The sequence below is a fragment of the Polyodon spathula genome, chromosome 14 (genome assembly GCF_017654505.1).
Source record: "Polyodon spathula isolate WHYD16114869_AA chromosome 14, ASM1765450v1, whole genome shotgun sequence".
Taxonomy (NCBI): Eukaryota; Metazoa; Chordata; class Actinopteri; order Acipenseriformes; family Polyodontidae; genus Polyodon; species Polyodon spathula.
The window spans coordinates 31,234,566-31,257,693 of NC_054547.1; the positions used below are offsets into that span (position 1 = coordinate 31,234,566).

At 34.9% G+C, this 23,128-nt stretch overlaps 1 protein-coding gene across 12 annotated transcripts in view; it reads right to left on the reverse strand.

Moving 5' to 3' along the window:
• Positions 1-23,128, reverse strand: part of LOC121326704 (histone-lysine N-methyltransferase MECOM-like) — a 182,466-nt gene that overhangs the window by 91,604 nt on the left and 67,734 nt on the right. For all 12 annotated transcript variants that reach the window (XM_041270096.1, XM_041270095.1, XM_041270089.1 and 9 more), the window contains exon 2: positions 8,993-9,330. In XM_041270096.1, the coding sequence (XP_041126030.1) occupies positions 8,993-9,330 (338 nt within the window). The remainder of the gene's footprint in view (positions 1-8,992; positions 9,331-23,128) is intronic.

Consider the following 23,128-nt stretch of genomic DNA (forward strand, 5'->3'; position numbering starts at 1 on the left):
TAAGAAACAGCATCCCAGTTTTAATGCATGGTGCTCAGAATAACCTTATAGTTTTGTTTTATCATTTTAAGGTGAATGTACCGTCTACAAACATTGTTATTCAAATGGCTAAATGATAAAACTATTTAGGCTTACACTTCGCTGTTAGTATCAATTAAAGTAATGCAATTAGTACTGGTATTAATCCAGGATGTCAACTTATTTGCAAATTCAAAACTATTTAATCATACTTTTTGAATTACTAGAATTACATTCTTTTCTAGTCAATATTTAGGATATAAACTTAAAACTAACCAGTTCAGACCATTCTCAGGTTTATTTTAACTGATATTAATTAAGAGAATGTAATATGTGTGTCCTTAAATGTATGTAAACATGGTTCACGTGTGTTTAAAAGGATATATGGGCCTGGCCCCCCTGTGTGCAATACCAGTGAATAACATGTTTCTAGAATATTCTAAAAATCATTTCACAGTTTTCTAAGAAGAAAGAACTACTAACCTATCAAAAGTTTAATTCTAATAGGTACTTCCTTTTTAATATGAATGTCAGTTTAAGAGTTTGATTGGCTACGGTACGTGTCGCAACAAGAAAAGTAAAATGGAACAAACTACCTTTCAATACCCATCGGCATTTATTTTAAAGCAAGTGGAATTATTTATTTGTCAGGTTATTAACATCATATAAAAGAAAAACAATCTGGATTAATTTATCTTTTCAAGATTAATTTTTTTGTGCGAGCCGTGAAAGCGTTTTTTCTTTTTAAAGAATATTTAAACATTTCAGAAAAACCAACTTAGTGTCACTTGGTTGACAGCTTGTCACAATTCGCCAACTGGGTCTGTGTCTGAGACAGTGCTGTAACATCTGCATTCATTCATTACAAGGGCTTAGCCGAATACAAAAAAATAAGCCTTGCCTCAAAATGTTCCATCGTTCTGTCTAAATCTTGACATGGCATCTGAATTTCTGAATCACAAAACACTTCAGAGGTTCTGCTACCTATTATCTTCTCTTGGCTTCCCTCTTGTCCTAGATGCTGAAAAATATCACCACTGCAAGAAAGGTAGTCAACAGGCAAGCTTTTTGTGGCCTAATCTGCAGGCCCTCATTCATACTCACTGTTAATCTCTAAAGGCATTATAGAAGTGATGGACAAAGGGATCTGAATACCTCCGTTTCTGTCTAGAATGGGAGGAGTGCAGGAAAAAATAAAATGGAAAGCTTAGCTTTTGTAAACTAAAAAATGGTCCCATAAGCCACTCTCATTAAAGTTTCTGTCACGGAACATGCATAATCTAGTTTGAAATACATCCTTCAGTATTTTTCCATCTTGTTTCCAATGGAAAGGATTGTGTATGTAACAAAAGTATATGTACAACTCTAAGTTATTTAAACATATATTTCTGAGAACTGTTCTTTTTATAGCAACTGCAACCTAGTGGCACCACCAGGGGTTATTTTTATTAATTGTGCTTAGTTTTTAATTGTGCTTTTATCTTATGAGAATATGCAACATTTGCCCCCACTGCTATTGGGAGTCACTACAAAGATTTTTAACCAACCCACTTGAAGCTTGTACTGGTACAAGAAACTTTGCAACATTTATGTACTAAAGTACTACACATGATTTTTATGCCGAAATATATCTGTATCCCTTGGCATAATCCAAATAAATTTGAATTATATCCATTATATTTTCTCTCAAGTAGTCATCCACATCGGTACAAACAACATTGGAAGAGACAGACCAAAATCCCTGCAAAACAAATTCAGAGAGCTAGGAAGGAAATTAAAAGAGAAAACCAAAACTGTGGTATTTTCTGGTATATTACCGGCACCTTGCAAGGGACCATATGGACAGCTGGAAATAATTAATCAAAACGCATGGCTGAAGATGTGGTGCACACAGGAAGGCTTCACCTATCTTGATCATTGGACCACATTCTACAACGAGGACTATCTGTATAGACGGGATGGACTGCACTTAAATAACAAGGGAACCAGTCTACTTGGAGAAAAGATCCTCGAGCAGGTTCAGAAGCATTTAAACTAGAAAGGAAGGGGGGAGAAATCAACAAAAAAACAGAAGGGAGACCGCATCAAAACAAGAACAACAACTCAGGTAAGACAACAATTAAATGTATTTATCTAAATGCTAGAAGTATCAGAAACAAAATTCTAGAACTTGAAGCTACTGCACTAACAGGTAATTATGATGTGATAGGTGTTACAGAAACGTGGTTGTCTGAGAGTGATGGGGACGAATATAATATTTGTGGGTATACACTGTATAGGAAAGACAGGCAGGACAGAAGAGGAGGGGGGGTAGCGCTATACATAAGAAACAGTCTTGAAGCCCAGGTGTTAAACCTGGACAAAGAAAATAAAACCGAATCAATATGGGTCAGAATAACGGACAAAAATTCAAAGGGCATAATAATAGGAGCATGCTATAGACCGCCAGATTCAGACGGTGAGCACAATAATCTGTTATACAATGACATTAGAAATGTGTGTAGCAAAGGAGAAGCCATACTAATGGGGGATTTCAACTTCCCCCAAATAAAATGGGAAAACCCGGTGGGTAGCACGAAGGATGAAATAGAAATGGTGGAAATGACAAATGACTGTTTCCTAACACAATTTGTCAAGGCACCGACTAGAGGGGAGGCATGCCTTGATTTAGTCTTTTCAAATAACGAAGATAGAATAACTAAAACAGAGGTCACAGAACCACTGGCAAACTCAGACCACAACATGGTCTCATTTGAAGTGTTTTTTAAAACCCCAAAAGTAATGACTAAAGCTAAGGTTTACAATTTTAGAAAAGCAAACTATGAAGGTATGAAACAGAGACTAACGGAAGTAGATTGGAGTAAAATAGAGAAAACACCCACAGAAGAAGGATGGTTGTTCTACAAAAATGTAGTACTAGAGGCGCAAAACAATTACATCCCTAAAGTAGATAAATCTAAATGTAAAACTAAATTGCCAAAATGGTTTAATAGATCAATTAAAAAAAATATTCAGCGAAAAAAGGCACTTTACAGAGCATTAAAAAAGGACCAAAAAGAAAGTACGCAGAAAGAGTACACAGAACTGCAAACGCAAGTCAAAAAGGAAGTTAGAAAGGCCAAGAGAGAAATAGAAATGAACATTGCTAAGGGAGCTAATACCAATTCCAAAATGTTTTTCCAATATTACAACAGCAAGCGAACATTCAAAGAGGAGATTAAATGTTTAAGAGATACAAATGGCAAAATTGTAGATGAAGAAAAAAATATAGCAAATATATTAAATGATTACAAAGGAAGATACTGACAACATGCCCACATGTCATTCAGTTCCTATCCAGTTTTAAATAACTTTAGCATAACTGAGGCAGAAGTGTTAAAGGGACTAGGAGCTCTTAAAATAAACAAATCCCCTGGGCCGGATGAGATCCTCCCAGTAGTACTCAAAGAAATGAAAGAAGTAATTTACAAACCGCTAACCAAGATCATGCAGCAGTCTCTTGACACAGGGGTGGTACCGACAGACTGGAAAATTGCAAACGTAATACCGATCCACAAAAAGGGAAACAAAACTGAACCAGGTAACTACAGACCAGTAAGCCTGATTTCTATTATATGCAAACTTATGGAAACTAAAATAAGATCCAAAATGGAAAATTACCTATATGGTAACAGGGTCCTGGGAGACAGTCAACATGGTTTTAGGAAAGGGAGATCGTGTCTAACTAACCTGCTTGATTTTTTTGAGGATGCAACATCTATAATGGATAATTGCAAAGCATATGACATGGCTTATTTAGATTTCCAGAAAGCTTTTAACAAAGTCCCGCACAAAAGATTAATTCTCAAACTGAACGCAGTTGGGATTCAAGGAAACACATGTACATGGATTAGGGAGTGGTTAACATGTAGAAAACAGAAAGTACTGATTAGAGGAAAAACCTCAGAATGGAGTGTGGTAACCAGTGGTGAACCACAGGGATCAGTATTAGGTCCTCTGCTATTCCTAATCTACATTAATGATTTAGATTCTGGTATAGTAAGCAAACTTGTTAAATTTGCAGACGACACAAAAGTAGGAGGAGTGGCAAACACTGTTGCAGCAGCAAAGGTCATTCAAAATGATCTAGACAAGATTCAGAACTGGGCAGACACATGGCAAATGACATTTAATAGAGAAAAGTGTAAGGTACTGCACGCAGGAAATAAAAATGTACATTATAAGTATCATATGGGAGATACTGAAATTGGAGAAGGAATCTATGAAAAAGACCTAGGAGTTTTTGTTGACTCAGAAATGTCTTCATCTAGACAATGTGGGGAAGCTATAAAAAAGGCTAGCAAGATGCTCGGATACATTATGAAAAGTGTTGAATTTAAATCAAGGGAAGTAATGTCAAAACTGTACAATGCACTAGTAAGACCTCATCTTGAATATTGTGTGCAGTTCTGGTCACCTCGCTATAAAAAAGATATTGCTGCTCTAGAAAGAGTTCAAAGAAGAGCGACCAGAATTATTCCGGGCTTAAAAGGCATGTCATATGCAGACAGGCTAAAAGAATTGAATCCGTTCAGTCTTGAACAAAGAAGACTACGTGGCGACCTAATTCAAGCATTCAAAATTCTAAAAGGTATTGACAGTGTCGACCCAAGGGACTTTTTCAGCCTGAAAAAAGAAACAAGGACCAGGGGTCACAAATGGAGATTAGACAAAGGGGCATTCAGAACAGAAAATAGGAGGCACTTTTTTACATAGAGAATTGTGAGGGTCTGGAATCAACTCCCCAGTAATGTTGTTGAAGCTGACACCCTGGGATCCTTCAAGAAGCTGCTTGATGAGATTTTGGGATCAATAAGCTACTAACAACCAAATGAGCAAGATGGGCCGAATGGCCTCCTCTCGTTTGTAAACTTTCTTATGTTCTTATGTTCTTAAGTTCATGCAGCTTGAGAAAGTTACCTTAAGAGAACAGAAAACATTTCTTTTAGGTGTATAACGTATTGTTATTTAGGCCAAATTTTAACAATACTGAAGTGATTAAAGTAAATTTTTGAGAAAATCAGGAACAACCTTTTTATTTTTATTTCTCTCTCACTCTCTCTCTCTCTCTCTCTCTCTCTCTCTCTCTCTCTCTCTCTCTCTCTCTCTCTCTCTCTCTCTCTCTCTCTCAACCAGCTCTCAACCAGTTCTCCTTGTTCTCTTTTCCCAAGATTGTAACACTTTGACAAATGGCACTTGTTTCAATACACTGCTGACCAGAACTTTTTGTCAACTTTCACGAAATCTCATTCAGTTGGGAAAACAAATTCCGGCCTTGTTTGCTGACTCTAATGAGGACTGTCAAGCCAAATAAACATTTAATATCACTAGAGGCACTTTCCTCTCTCTAAAGCCTTTTAAATGCTGGTGTAGCTTTTCTATACTATTTAATGACAAGGGGAAAAAAAAGCAAGTCGAGTGAGAGGTGTTTTGTTTCTGCTGTTTAGCTATGACATCCCTTTCCTGCAGCATACACTATACCCCTTCACCGCCTGTTTCAGTCATCAAGGCACACCTTTGTCTTATTTGGTCTGCATGGCTGCAGTTCTGACCTCTGACCCCAGAAACTAGTCTTAGTCTTCCTGAACTTTATTGCGTGTTAATAGACTTCTGGCATTCCTTTCATTGGTAATAGAAATAGAGGAGAGACATTTAATTGAAAAGACTCACACAGCTGTACACTGAAAGGCAGATTCAGAATTGAGTTGGCACAGTCAAGGAAGGAGTGGAATTTTATGTTTGAGGGGCTTTGTGTATGCTTTACAGATTTGTGCCTTTTCAAACAAACAGAAAGGCAGCCATGATTTAATTATCATCATCTTGGCACAAAAACATTATAGACTCAAGTCCTGTTAAATGATCAATTTGCTTATTTTTCTGCAGTTCTCTTGATGTTTCTAATTATCCATTTAACAGGTAACAATATTTAGATACTCTTGAGGGTAGTGCACTTGGAAACTCTGCAGTTCCTTTAAAATCAAATTTACTGTTTTATATTTTGTTATGGTTTTGTGCACTTAATGTTGAATGTTGAAAACTAGTTCAGTATAAAATATAGCTACACTTTTGCAGAAGTACTATTAAGCAGAGGTTTAATCAAGGTTCTTTTTTTGTATATATATTTTTTTTAATAGAAACTTTTGGCATACCTAAGTTAATGGGCATTGTTTAAGATGCCATATTCTCCAGGTATACACTTCTTAACATAATCTTCAAGGCAATTATTGTAATACTTCAGTCAAGACTATCTGAAATAGATGAACCCAAAAGGCAAGACTTACTGTACAAATGAAGGCCTGAAGCACGAGACCAACCATTTTAACAATAAGAGGCCCTCTGACACATAAAGGTATATTTTGTGTAGAATTCCTAACTTTTCACTGCTGATGACAAATGATTGATGTACAATGTGCGTAGATTTTAAGTGGATCAGTGGCGGCTCATCACAAGGGGCTACGGAGGCTAAACCTACGTATAATTTTTTAAAAGTAAAAAAAAAAGCTTACCTTACGTCATGATTTCCAAGGTCTACTGTATTGCTATTGGCTAATGTAGCCTCAAAATGGGCGGGATTCTGTATGTCTTCAACCTGCAGTCACCCTGTCTGTCAAGTTTTCATGTATTTGTATTGGCTACACGATGAAAATTTGCAGCTAGCCTCTACCACTCATAATTAGATTTAATCTTGACGCATCTGTTCCCAGGAAGGTTATGGGTTAAGTGTGGCTACTTGCTTAAGTTTCGATTTCCATACAGTACTTTGTATTTTAATTCATACGCTCACTTTCAATTGAGGAAAAAATAACAATAAAAAATAAAAATAAAGGTCACCCAAAGCCTAAACTGGACCTTCTTCAACAGGGAGGATCAAAACAAAATTGCCTTTTTAATTGCTCATGGTACGAAAAAAAAGAAATGGTTGACTGCAAGTATTCGCTGTTTGGTTTTTCAAACCTGGTTCTTGATCTTCCCAGTGGATTTCTGTGGGCTACAGTGATTTAAAAAATCTTCCACGGGCTGTAAATATAGTTTTTATACAAATTACATCACTCAAGATTCATCAATGTTTTAGTGTGTATAATATATATTTAAAGTTACAATTGTAGGAATGCACTGCTTGTACAGATATATTCTAGGGTGAAAACATATCACGGTTTTAAATATAAAAATGTTGGTATCTGTTATCTACATTTAAGATCATGAACTGCTTTAACTTCTCTGATTTCCAATAAGTATTTTACCATTTCATAAGCAACAGGTTTTTTTTATTTTATTTAATTTTTTTTTTGTTTTATTCAATATGTTATTTCCTATAATATGTGTACTAAATACTATTAACATGCCCAAGGCCATTTCATCTATTTTATTTATTTACAGAAGCCATCACAACCATAACTCACAATTTCTATATTAATAAAGCTGGGAAATTTATTATGATGGCACTGAGAAGTTATTAAGCATGGCATCCCCAGTGACAAACTACCACAGTATTGTCACAAACCCAAAAGCAGTTGCCCATTTATCACCCAGCTCTCCCAGATGGTTCTGCATCTTTATCGCTCCCAAGTTGGTGACATCACCTGGACTCCCACTCAGAATTGATGATGAAAGCAAACAGATCTATCTTGCTTACATTTACCAAATCAATTTTATTTTTACAGGCCATTGCATATTGGCATATTGACTGTTTGCCTTAATGGCATTTACCATATTTAATGCAAGGATGTCATCATTGAATATCCCCCTGAATAATGTGGCATTTCATAATACATTTCTTACAATGTATTTACTTAATGGAAAGAATTATAGTTTGCTGTCACTGCTGTAATTAAACATAATGATACAGTACTGCTCTTTGGGATGCTATCTTCTTGGGAGATTTTGCCTTTTAAAGGTCTTGGGCTTTTTAAATACATATTATTCATGGTTCCCATAAATTATCATTGCATTAACAAATGTGTATTTCTCTCACTGGCAGAAACTGAACACATGGTGGAAATGTTCACTCATGTAATGTTGAAAAATGGTACTGGTTATTATTTTGTACATATAAAAGAAAGAAACACATTTGGCGGTGTAACACTATAATGTATGTAAAATGCAACAATGGTGGTACTTTGTTGAGTGTTTTCTTCTAAACAATTACCAAAAACATAAGGGTTACACAATTAGGTTGATCCGTTCATGCTTAACAGTAAAACCAATGACAAACTGTGGAAACCGACGACCTCTGGCCTTGTCCTATGACCCCTTGTTCGATTTTAGCTTTAACTAACCAATAACTGATTAGATAATGCTCAGTTTTGGTCTTAAAATGTGATAAAACCAAATTTATAGCTTTTCATTTTAATTGGTTTAAAGCATTTAATCAGAAACCGAAGTCTCTTATGCTTTTTTAACAGTACATTTCTCAGTCCCCTGAAAATTGGGTTAACCCTGAAGTTTTAGGATGACCTAATAAAAGTTATATGTCACCAAAATAGAACATTTGGAAAACAATGTGCATATAAAAGCTGATGTTGATGTTATAAGCATTATATGAATGTGAGTCTGACCTTTAGTGCATGTCAATATAGAAAGCCACACTAAATTAGTATATATACTGTGTAGATAATGACTCATTATTGCCTCTCCAACACTGTATACCTAATGATACAGAAAATAAAGGCATTTCAAACAGTAATGTTTGTGCTTTTGCCAAAAATTCAGGCAAACGACTTTTATCTTTTACATATCTACAACTCATTGAAGGTTAAAGACTAGTACTACATTTCTCTACTCCCTTTATTTTCATTCAGTATCAGTGACCTTAAAGGAATGACTGAAGTAGTAAATGAAGTAAAAATAAATACAGTAATGGATTTACTTAACATCTGTTTTGACATTATATCAAAATGTGGACATGCGTAAATTATACAGTAAATTGATTGCTTACCTCCCAACCAAGACTAGGGTCTCTCAAGCTTGACTGTTGTTCTCCAACATAGGGGCCGAAGCGTTCTCCTTTATTAACCTTTCTCTTTGTCCATATCCCTAGTCCAGCAGAAGGAATGTCTGACTCGCGTAGTTCAAAGTCAGGAGGCAGGGGAAGGTCATCAGGAATGTATATGGGTGCCTGGTAAGGTGAGCCCTCTTTAGGTGTGTACACTTCACTGGACACTGCAGGTGAAGTTAGGTCTTGTGCAGGGAGGGAAAAGGAGGCCAACTCACTGTCAGCTTCTGTTATTTCATCCAAAGCAATTCCAGGATAGCCTTCATACAGCCCTTCATCACCTGGAAAACAAAAAATAACAATGCAAAACCATTGAGTTCAATACTTTTACACTAAAGGAGAACTGCACTCTGAAAGAGCGATGAAACATGTGCCACACACAAGTTAGAATTGCTAACCAACTTAATTTTGTTTTTTTTTATACATACTTTTTTATATTTTGATGTGTATTTGTCTTATAAATAACTCCATAATTGCCCCTGCAATTGCTACCAAGAAAACAGTCACCAACATAATTAAGCCTCATACATCAATTACAGGTATGGTTTCAGTTAAGTAGATTCATTTAAACATTTCATAAGCCACAGATGCCAGTAAAACACTCCATCATTAATTTATGTCATACTTTAAATGGGTCAATGGCTTTTCCATATTATAGAAGAGGAAATAGGTGTCTGCCATGTTTTATGTCTTCTCCCGGCACGAGTACTGATGCTGTGGCACCAAATGTTGTACGACTTTAGATTGTAAATATTTTATAACCCAGCTATGGGCTGATCTGGGTGCTCACAATAGCAAGAAAAGTTATCACAGCCTTCTTATGAAATCCAATATGCTATCATGAGCTACTGTGAAGCTACAGATTTGTAAAAAAAAAAAAAATCTCAATATGTTCAATATGCATTTGTTAAATACACATCACTTAGAAATATGAGGCACACACATTCATATTATAATCAGTCATTTATCAAAACATGTTGTTCAAAGAATGTTACTCTAATTAGTCATTTGGGGAGAACAAAGCACCTGTAAAAGTTACAAAACTACATACGGTTGCATTTACTGAAATTATTTATTTATTTATTTATTTATTTATTTATTTTCTCATTTCAGAAAAATGAAACATGTGAGTCTTGATCTGAAGTTATTAGATGGTTTCCAATTGATATAACATTGACTTATATAAAGCCAACAAAAAGTCATAATGCATTCCATAATAAACTCATATTAAAGCCTAAACATTACTATAGTATGCAAGTGCAAAACATGTTTCTTGATTCTAATAAGATAAAAACACTATTTTTGTATTATTGTACTTGATCTTTACTTTATGATTAATGTAATTATTCAATGAAGACTATTTAAGTGTGGCCATTGTTGCCATGGTTTCATCTTTTCCCTTTCCTAATCCAACCCTGTTATTTATAATAAAAACAAGAACATGCTTCAAAGGAAGTCCTGTAGTAAATGTTAATTATTACTAAAGGGAGGGTGGACACCACTGTTTGAACTTTCCATCTAACTTTGACTTCGACAGGAAGAGTTACGCGTGGCTGTGCGAGGACCGGTTCATGATGATGAGCAATGTGCCAAAACTAATGTATCCCTAATCTAGCAGCACACATCACCATGTTTTATGCAGAGCTTTGCTGGTGAAGTCTACATTTTCACAGTAGGAGTTTCCTCCAGATGCTGGGAGGTGCACTGCAGCAAATGTACAGTTTGCACGCGAGAGATAATGCTGTTGGCTACTCTAGGGGTAATTAGAATACTGGAGGATGGGTGCCACCGCTGGGGCTGCAGTCTGCTCATCCTCAGCAGGTAAAGTCTTTTCACATCCACTTCAGACTGCTTCAGTCTGTCTCACTGCAGGAGGCTGCCAGACCTGAGAGCAGTGACCACGAAGATGCTGCTTATTCGTCTCTGGTTTTTACATCAATGACTGCCCTCATTAATGAATCCTGACGCTGGAATCTCCACTAAAAAAACACTCCCAGAAAGCAAGGGGCTTATTGGATTTCTGCCTGATGACTAGATCTGCAATGTGTTCCTTTTTTATTTTGATATTTGGAGCAACAGCTTTAAATAAGCAGTGAGTTACATTAATGAGGGTGTATAAATATACAGTCATAGTGTGCAGACCACAAAATAAAACAAAATTACTCAGGGAGGAGTGGGGGTCATTTGACAAAGTATGCATACACACATGTTGTATTTACTGTATATATTTCATAAGTCATTTTTCATTGCTTTAGCAATGGTACTGCTCACGCACTTTCGGAAGGAACAAAATCACTGTACTCCAAGACATGAAGGGAAAGACATGCAGAGAAAAGGGAAAAGAACAGAAAAAGTGTAGTATGCTGTAAATCTGTTACTGCCTCTCCTTTGTTCAATGTGGGATGCTAATTTTTTAAACAGCTACACCACCTCTGTCCTTTTGAGACTGTAATCATATAACGTTAAACACATGTGGTACAGTACATTATTCCTGGAAGATGTCAATAGCAAGTGAGGCTACAAGTGGCAGGAGCTAAGGTTCTGTGCAATGTCCTTCATGTGCAATTAGAGCACACTGTCTAAAGGTATTTGACATGCACCAGAAACTGTCTCCTAATGAGATTTCAGTGTTGAAAGATTGAGCTTGTTTCTGCACATCTTTCCCATTTAAAACGATTGCATGTCTACAGTGGCAGCACAGGTTCAGCAGCTTAAAAGCAGCCCTGTCAAAAGCTGATATGTTAATTTATTACACTGCTTTAATGTAAGGTTACATGTATCTATTCTGTGCTAGTTTTAGCATTGCAGAACAAGAATTTAGTTTAACAGCATGTTTTTTTTTTAACAAAGTAAAATTTTTACTGAAAACCAAAATGTCAAAAAATAATTTATAGTTATTGCCCTGGTACCTTGTTTACATGTTTGCTAGTGTGTAATAAAGTCAGATTGAAGTTCTATTTCTTTTTTTTGTATCATAAACATTTCTTATTTTATTTGTAAAGAATAAATAGGGTGTATAATATGTGTATATATATTATATATATATATATATATATATATATATATATATATATATATATATATATATATTTTTTTTTTTTTTTTTAAATAACAGGACTGAGCATCTCATCGCCTCATTTCCAGGAAGGCCCTTGTTTTTCCAAGTTTAACAGCTGTACGGGATGGAGGTAACAACACTTGTTGGATGCACACAGTAAATCAATGACCGAGCTGAATCTAGAATTATCTGTCCATAGTCCTATCTAACACTAAGCAAAGCAAAGCTGTTAGAAACAGACCATCATTAGTCTTTGGCCAGGAGAAAATTGGTTGTACACAGTAGTCACCATCCATACTATTGAGATCCAGGTATTTTAAAATGCTACTGAATGTATGCCACAGCATCTGTAATGAATAGCAAATGAAAGCTACATGGAAATAATCTGTATAACAACAAAGCCTGCTTTATGTTATTTTGCATTACATTATTTGGTTCTAGAGCTGAAGACAGTTATAAACACACCTCCTGGAGTAAAACCACATAATTCTGTTGGAATCTATTTTCATTCTCTATAGAAACTAAACTATTGTGTTGGCGTACTTACAGCTTCTCAAGATAGTTGAGCAAGCAATTTCGCTTAACATGAAGGAACATGTAATATTTCAATTATTCTGCAAAAGATTAGATTGAAGTTATTATTTTAACAAAGCCTTGCAACTAGAGCCATAGCCAGAACTGACATTCTACCAAGGTCAAACTTAGGTTTCAAGCTATAGCTGGCAGTATTTGTATGACTGCTTGGTATTTACCATTCAACCTGCAAATCTGTTACACAGCAAACCAACAGAGAAAATGAATGAGTGTTTTGTAATGTACCAGAAATTTTACATGAGTACCAGCATTGATTATGAAAAAAATAAACAACCGAGGACACAACCTCATAGCTAGTTACGTCGATGCTTGCAACATATAGTTATACAACAAGGTTTTACTTAAACAGGTCATTATCTGTATGATTATATAAAAAGGCCACCGCACACCAGGTCCGTACAATTATTTATCATTTTTGGTTTAAGTAAAATCGAATCGAATCAAAATAATATACAGACTGAAGGTTTCCTAGTAGTTTATCTACTCACACAGTAACTTTGCTATAACTTTAAGAGCATACTAGTTTTCACCTGAAGGTAAATTGCCATTAAACATGATTTCTGTACTCATGGAATCTGCAAATTGTAAATGTGGCTTGAACATCCTTTAGAAATGTCAACATTCATTTGTTTGATTGGGCTGTCACTTCCAGTTGATCTGCAGATGACTTGTGTCACTATGTTTAAACGTCCCACTTCATATATACAACAGAACAGTAAACTCTCTGTCTCAATGTTGAAATTGAGGTAACAGTCAGTTCTGTTTCACATTTTCATTTTAAAAGACAGGTGGATTCTGTTTGGCAAAGCCTGAACCCACACTTCCTCATTGCTGGTTTCTTTTTCTGAAGTTTTAAAAATGTTACAAAAAATGGCTCAGTTTTAAATTGAATGCTCTGTAGACATTATTTTTTAATTATTTTCCTTGGAGTTCTGTTAAATATTATTAGTTCTTACAAGTGAAGCATGCCATATGGTGTAGGCTGGCTGCTCTTTCTGGAGGTAATTGAATCTTTAGAAACTTCAGATCAGAAGCTTGTGCACGACGACTTAAGATCTGATTAGACTGGGAGCGGTAGCGGAAAGCAGAACGCAGTAAACAGTGCGGTTTTTCATATTACACTGGCGGCGGGAAACCTTGCGGTAATATGTAAATGTATTATCACATGTTAATGTTGAGAACAAATTAATTTGATGAAGGATGTCAAGAAATAAAGGTTAAATATATTTGTGTATGTGTCTATTTAAAAGAAAAAAAAAAAAAACATGCAGCGTTTCACCTGTGTAGCATTTTCCAGTGACCATATAGATTGATATATTTTTTTGAAAAAAACTATATATATTATATATATATATATCTATATAAAAGGTATATATTATCCTAATATATCTATATTATATATATATATATATATATATATATATATATATAGTTTTTTTTTTTTTTTTTTGTTTTTTTTTACCCACGTCTGTTATTCCGCACCATATAAAGTCAGTGTGAATGACTGGATTGTTTACCTGGCATGGCGAATCCAAGAGTTTTATGACAAAATAATTTTAAAACCTGTACAAAAATCACTGAGACCTTTTTTTTTTTTTTTTCAAATTTGAAATGTTTTGCTTGGTCTGTGGCATACAGTACGCTATAGTGTATGTTTTCTGTTGATCTTCAAATGCTAATATTTTTACTTGACCGGTCTACATAGTCGCTATGGTGTTCCAGGTGTCTTGCTGCTTTAGCGTATCCTTATAATCTGGACGGGATGTATCATACAGTTTAGGGAATTTTTACACCCTGAAAACCAGTGTTTCGTTCGCCATCTCTCACTGTACATAGTGCAGATAACGTCACACAACAACACTTAAGTTGATTGGTGTAGATGGAAATTTGCAGCGTGGTTTTATTTTAAAAATTGCTATGGCTTCTATCTGGTGAGGCTTTCGGCTGTGCAGCTTTTCTGTTCTGCATTTAGTATAATTACCAATTCCAAACAATTGATTCAATTTTATTTCCGCTGTCCGCTGCCGCGCCCAGTGTAATCAGCCCTTTAAAGTTACAGATATATCTAGAGCCAATAGTCTAATAGTCTGCATATCAATGAAACTTGGATCACTAATGGTAGTGTTCAGTTCGGAACCACAGACAAACTGAAAGCTTTTAATCTTAAATGAGTGTTGAGTCAATCCGTCTTTCGGGTGGTTTAGGACAGAACACTACACCCTATTGGACATATGAATTCAGTCAGTTGGGAGCAAGTTATGTTGGGATTCGTACTGGAGCAAGCCGGGTTGTTGCAGTTCTATTTTGAGACACATTTTGGTGGAGCAGAAAGCAGTCAATATCTACTCTAGGCATGGTACGGGACTTTATTAGCTCTAGTCAAGCACTCTGCCAAGACAGTAATACAAGTTCCCAGTGGAGACACTCCACAGATTGAATGCTGTGTTTCATCAGTGGTTTATTTTGTTATTTGGAAGTAGAACCGCAGGTAGTGCCCAAAAATACAATACAGTGTTTCTTTGTTGTGTATGTTTCCAGTCGAATAGAGTAAATGTAATGTGATCAAACCTAGTGCTGGGTAAACCCAACACTATAGAAAAATAACAATACTCCAATGAAACCATTATGCTAGAGGCTGAAAATGTCAACCCCAAATATAAACTTAATGGAACTAATTAATAACTGATGCTAAACATATATTTTCAGAATGTTTAGCTTCATTACAAATGCATTGGCTTTAGATTAGCGAGGATGGGGTTGAATTAGAAATACGATCTCCCGTGTGCAATGACTACAATATGCAGTAAGAACACCTCATTAATCCTTGAGGTCACCATGTCCAGCTGTTTTTTTTTATTTATTTATTTTTTCATTTTAGATTCAGGCTGGTGAAAACGAGGGGAGCCTAAAGGGATCTTGTGCCTAAAGAGCATTGCCTATCTTTCTATCTAACAACTGTTGTTGATTTTGTGTGTTATATGCCACAACACATGGAAACCCCATTCATGACATCAACTGTACCACAAAAAAACAGTACCTAGGGATACAATTTGCAATGCCAAAAATCAAAAACACTTTCTATTTTTTCTCAAACCCTGAATGAAAAATATCAAGACTGCTTTTTCTAGTAATTTGTGTCCACAATTCTGTTTTCTCCTTCTGCTGTGTCTGCCCCAGAATGATCATTTGTTACCTTCTAGTTTCAATTGATTTCCTTTTGCCTTTCTATATCAATTGAAAGGGGAGACCAAACCCAACGATGTATACCACCTAATACCAATCATTTGATAACAAACTCATACACTGAGGGTAATTAGAACATGCTTTTCTTTCTTTCAAATGGTCACCCCTTCTTGGACATACTAGGTTTGAAATAAAACTCAGAGGTAAGGAGGGACTGTGGTACTGAATGCCATGTAAGAGTTCTCCAATGAACGCATGTCGGTTGTAACAAAAGCAATCCCTAGCACTTGCAGCTCAGTAGCAAGAGATTGTATTGCTGTTCTCAAGTTCTGGTGCTCTAAAGAAAACTATTTGTTTGAGACTGCAGCTAAACTTCACACTGCTGGCTGTTTGAATTTCACATGTGCACAATGTTAACGAACACCAAATTAGCAAATCTCGATGGATATGTATGTTTCTTTAATTACCCATACTATAGATGCTTGTTAACTTTGCAGCAGATTTTCAGACATTACATGAAGACAAGTGTGTATACTGCAGGTAGATTCTCAGAATACAGTTTGTGAATAATATAAATCTAGCATCTAATGCCCCCTTTATTGAAAGTTGTTTAATAAACACCTATTCAGGATGTATCTGTATTGCAAACAAGGAATGCTGTCAAGCCCTCAGAATATTATTTCTAAAAGGTACATGATTAAACGCCCTTTATGCAAAAAAAAAAAAAAAAAAAAAAAACTCTTGTTATTACCCTAAAGCATGCAATCTGTAAAGCAGTTAATAATTACTATTGTGTATAAATAAATCTAGTAATCCCAGACTCCATTGTAATGTAAAATGCATAATTGATTCACGGTTAATCTATATTTTTACCTACCTTGTTAATAATCAATAAAGAAACTCACAAATTTAAAATACAGGACAGAGAAGAATAAAACAAGGGTTTGCTTACAAATAATGCTCAGCTGTTACATTAAAATACATTCAGTCAGCAAATGACTTTACACTTGACCTTGGTTGGAAACATTTGTAGAAAAAAAAAAAAAAAAAAACATGTTCTACAGTAAATTACAATGATTCTTAAAACAGCAACAGTACAACACTTTACAATATTTTTTTGTTTGTTTGTTTGTTTGATTTTTTTTTTTTTTTTTTTTTTTTTACTTAGTTTATATTTTTCTCCTTAGACAATTTACACTTAAAATAACAAAAATGATCTGTAATGGCAATTCACTAAAAAAAATAAATCTGATCAAGTGGCTATGATTTTATTAACTGGCATGTTTAAATTGTATTTATTTCTGCTGAAAATATTGCTACAGTAAGTTATGAAATATTAAACTGCAAATCAGGCCTGAGATTAGATAATTGCTATTCCTTTTTTTTCCAGTCCATGAGAAGAATTAATGCATTTTTATTAACAGGGAAAACATTTATTCCTGTGACAATATTTGCATCACCGGAATCATTTTCACCTCTGCCACAAGGTGTACTATCAGCTCATACATCACCCGATTACTTGGAGAGCAAAAAGACCTCCAGTCATTAGTGAGTGAATTAAAGATGATCTAAAGAGCTATTAATCACAGTGACAAAATCCTTAATGTTGCTATGACCCTGGTGGAGCCTGGGGACTTGCATGCGAAGCACAAGGGGAGAAAACAGAAACATATGTTTATGCCCAAATAACCTATCTTAGGAAACCTATCAAACTGAAAGCTGTTTATATATAATATATATATATATATATATATATATATATATATATATATATATAATTTTTCTATCACTAGACCTATTTTTATAATCAGTAAATTTGTTGTGCTATTATTTTCAAATACCGTTTCCCTCTTTGATATATCTGTATGATTTGGGGATATATGGCATGCGTTCTAGAATTTTCTGAAATGTTATTTAATGTGTAGCACTCCATAAATATAACATAATATATGCACATTTTGCAAGACAGCAAGCTCTTGTATCATTTTTTGTTTTTTCTACAGAAGTGGAGATTGAGAAACAGCGAAGCCCTTACTGATAAAGGTGCAGGAAATGTGAAACACACAGAAACATTTGAGTGTAACCCTGGCATTAGAATATAAACAGTAATTATTCATCCATGCTATGCCTGTTAACCATGAGTCTTCAGGCCTTACAGGTACCGATCACTATGTATGATAAATTTCACTGAAACATCCCAGCCATAACACAGTTCTTACTGATTGCTCGTTTACCCATAATGCACTATGTCATGGCAAACCCTGACAAATGAGCACGAAAGCTTAGGTTATTTTTCAAACAGGCTGCCAGGCACCTCACCTCAGATTATTCATTTATTAGGGCAATCACAGAGGTCTGGGTATTTATTATTGTTTTCACAAAATATGAAAATGATCTACTTACCTATTCCATGGTTCCTTTTAGGGCAGGCCATTCATCATTTTCTTGGGATAAATGATCACTTCATTAAAGCTGTAATTTATGAGCTGGAAGTGCCAGCAGGCCACACCCTAATACCAAAGATCCTTGGCATTGCTAATAATATAAGCTTGGTTATCAATCTAGCTTATAAAATGCTACAGGCATTCTCATCTGCTGATGAATGAATGAACACTGTGAAAGACATCCTTTTATGATAAGTTATTTAATATTAAAATAATATGTTGAAGTTGATTTATATACACTATGTACAGTGTGTGTGCTCACGAGTGACATATATATATATATATATATATCTATATATATATAATATATGATATATATATATATATATATTATTACAAATCTATATTTGTAAACTATGCAAGGTTTACTGACAACTCTAAAGTATGACTTATTCTATATCTGCAATCCTCCTGTTTTGTTTCATTTGGAAGAACCTCAAAGTGCCCTTATTTTCTACAAAGTAGAAACATGGACTGTTAAGCAAACACCGTGGAAATGGGAGGATACAAACTGGTCCTAATCAGGATAATAATTATTGCTTTAAAAAAAACCCAGGTGTAGATTAAGAGCTTTAGGAAAAGTTCGGCCTCAGTGGTAGAGCTATGTAGCCTGCAGGTGAGACAAATGGTCCACTATCGCCTGAGGCCTGATGAATGATACCTCCAGCAAGGCCTGGTGACTAGGAACCACTCAGCCTTGAAATTAACATCCCACAAAAAGCCTTCCTTCTCCCTTCTAGACAACTGCGGCCTACATCTTCAGGGCAAACACAACAGATGACAAAGGAGGTGAGGGCAGACAGTGGGGACATGGGGAGGTGGGGGTGGTATGGTTGTGTTTTCCTCTGTGTGGGAAGTGTTTTTTTCACACATATCTCTGTAAGCTACCAGTAGCATATAATGGCTGTTGCCAATGGGGGTGATCCCATTGCTTCTTATAACACACACACAGCTGAGAGCACAATAAAAGACAAGGACCTTTGACTTCACAAAAATGCCTTCAGTTCAGAATTCTGGGTGCAATTAAAACTGCTGCTGAGTGAGGTGCCTGTTCACTGGCTCTCACAATTTAAATAAACAATTTGACTGAGAAAATAGAGAAAAGGACAACATAAGGATTGACCAGCATGTATTTTAGTTTTTTGTTCACAAATATATCTGCAACACAGGGCAGTATTCACGAACACTTGACACCTGAGTTGTTTAAAGATGTTTTTATGTTATTTTGATTAATTAAATAAAGTTGAAATCAAATAAGTCTAGTGTCATTGATATAAAACACTGGTTAATTAATGGAAACAGTGTTTAAATAACTCACGACTTAATGAATTGGATAAAAGTATTTTTGTAAATATACAATATTAAATTAATAACGAAGAAATCTGCACATTTGTACAGCTGAGCGCCCCAAGTAAAGCTTTATGTATCAACTATTCATGAATAAGAAATACAAAATGGTTATATCTATCATAAATACTGTAATATACCCTTACAGTAGAAATGTTGATGAATATAAAATGAAGGGATATCAACCAGTTTACGTTTTCCCTCATGCGCATTGAGATTATTTCACATCAAATTTATGAAGACAATATAGAAAATATTTCAGTTTCACATACATTACTATTTCTTTTTTTTTTTTGTGTTACTTGATGATGACAAATTTCTCCTTTGGTGAGAAAAACTTTTGTTCCAGGTCTTTTCTGTTAAAGACTGAATATGATGGATGTGGAGCATGCAAGCTCATAGCGTTATGGCATATACATATATTTCTAAGCAAAAAGCAAATTCATTTTCCTGTAATTTTCCTATTTCTTATACATATAGCCATAAAAAAAAGCTATGCATCTGAAACAATCCCCTGCAAATTCCACTCCGAGACCGCTGCTAAAACTTGCATTAATCATGCTGGACTTCTTAAGTGTTGTACATATTGTGTTAGTCAACCACACCTGCCCTGAATAAAAAAACAGTCAATTAAATGCAAACTGCTAAGTTACCAATTAACATTGTACAACAATTGAAAGTCACACAGAACCCGCAATGCACAGAGCGAGTTAATTAATTAACATTAGTTGTGATGAATAACGAGTCTCGTTTAACAGTAAATTTCTATTTGCGATGGCTGTGTGACAGAGCCTTCAGAGAGCAGACAGTTATATTTATCCTGATTGTGTTTGGGATTTTAACATGTTCTGCATAGGCCTGACAAATGGGCTATTAATTATCTAATGTTGTCTGACAACAGCAGCTTGATAAAGATGTATGTTTTTGAATTGCTGGATGAAAACTACTGAAGAAGATGCCCCAGTGGGGCCATCCTATCCTAAACTGGGCTTGCAGCCACAACAGCAGGAGCAGAAAAAGCTCTATCGCATGCCACAGCCTTCAGAGATAAAATATGACATGACATTAGGGACTTTCTTTTTTCAAAAACTGCTTCTGCGGTATCTGATTAGGAAAAAGGAGGAGTAGGTCTTTACTAAATTGGGGTTAAGCCATAATCAATATCATATATGGAGTACCAAGACTGCTCTGCATATAAACACAGAGACTTCATATCATTAAGAAGTCTAGAATGCAAGGGAAACATATGGCCAGGCTTTTTTCAGCTCTCCAGTTTTCTAAATTAGAAAGTTTATCTTCCAACCTGTTTGACAGCTGTTCCTAAGTGGACTCTCTGTGCCAAATTATTTTTATGATTGTTTTACTCTTGCATTTCAGTTAATGAGATAGGATCCCAGATAGACTGTAACTCAAGCCTGTCAAAAACTCAAAAGCAAACAAAATACTAATCTCTGCCTTCACATTGTTTCCAAAAGCAATAGATCACCATGGATTGGAAATGAACATCCTTTAAAAAAAAAAAAAAAAAAAAAAAAAAAAGCTTTTGATCAAAAAAAAAGCTACATGCATTTTGCATTTTCAGTTTCAATACAAATGCATCTATCAACAAGGAATTTAAAAATATAGATATTATTATTGATATATAAGGACATTAAAATGTCTGTTTCAGGAGATGAAATTGCAAAGCTGGGAGGGTAAAGTAATATTTGAAAAGGTATAAAGTACACCTTACCTCAGATGGCTATTTCAAATCACCAGAGCAGCATGTTTTGTTTTCTTGATGTTGACCTCAGCTCGACAGCTGCCTCTAGAAGCTCTACTGCATTTTGCAACTGTCTGTAATATCCCTGTGCTCTTTACTGGATGTTATATTACAGCATCATAAAAATGTTTTAGCAGCATATGTTTTATATTTTAAAAACATTTAACTAGCAACATCATCCTAATAGCACTTGCTTCTTAATTAGAATTAAATATGTGTATTTGAATACCGAAGAAAAATGTGAAGGCTTGGTGATTTTAAAATGTACTGTAAACTACTGTACAGGAGCATTTTGTAACATTTGTTTGGCCCTAGAATATCTGTTTCCATACAATGACTCTAATAACCAACTAGATACTCTATTTTTTTTTTCTCTCTATAGGGGTCTACATGATCTATAGGAGGCCTTACGTCTTTTCCCAGCTCCCTGTGATTAGACGTTAAATTAATTCTGTAAATAAACAGTGAGCCCCACTGCCACACGAAATGACCAGTGATTGAGCTGTGATCCTGACATGTGCCTCAGGGCTGATAAAGATACTGATGGAAAGACCTCAGCGTGCAACTTTTATATTACAGATCTGTCTGTGTGGTAAAGACCTGGTGCTTTGCTAAATTATAGTGACTATGACCACTGGTAAAACCACAAGAAGAGAAACTATAAACAATAGCATCAAATAGCCTTTTTGACAGTTTTGTATTAATAATAATAATTCCACTGAAAAAAAATCTAAATAACACTCATGTAAATACCATATTCATAAAGCAATTTCAATCGTGCTAGAACCTTGTTTTGATATAGCAAAAATGAAACTGGTAATAATGCAGAACTAGTAAGAAACAACTAGGTGGCATGTAGCTAAATAAACCTCCAATGCTATTGATTTAAAGCTTTCTAACATCAATGGTTTGTTTTCTTTTTAGAAAATAACAGGTATTAACAGCAAGGTGGTAAATATTTATGTCACTATGGTCCCCTATGTTTAATAAGCTACTCAGTATTCGCTATGAGTTTTCTGATTAGGATTTGTGGGATATTCTATTTGTAAACACAATAAAACTCTGTTACACCCTGATGTTATTTATTACAATATGTTTTAAATTTAAAATTGACACCAATTCCCATCCATTACTACTGTTCAGACTTCATCTGAAACAAGAAGGACTGGTCATCTGTTTGTCAACTTCACATATTATATATATATATATATATATATCTATATAGATATATATATATATATATATATATATATTACTGACTGTAGGGTTAATTAGTAATGTACAGCCAACAATAACATTGCTTTTCCACAAACAATTAAAAAGTGACTACAAAACAAAAATCCTGATATAAGCTATCAAAATAATAAAAATTAAAAGATATAGTCCTAGATTTAAGATTGATCTGATGGTGGAATTTGTAGTATGCTTGTACATATTTTCAATTACAAAACTGTACAATGGTTGGATTGTAATTCAACATTCTTTTTAAGTCTTCATTTGCAGACTCATCTGTTTTAGCCAGATTGGGTATACTGAACCAATGTGACCACTTACAGTATTATTGGTATAGAAACACAAATATGTATTATCTAGAGCATTGCAGTGTTTTTTTGTGCCAAATAACTAAGGTTTTCATTTGATTAGTTTACATTAAACATGTTAACTTGCACACTGTGCTATACTTCACTCAG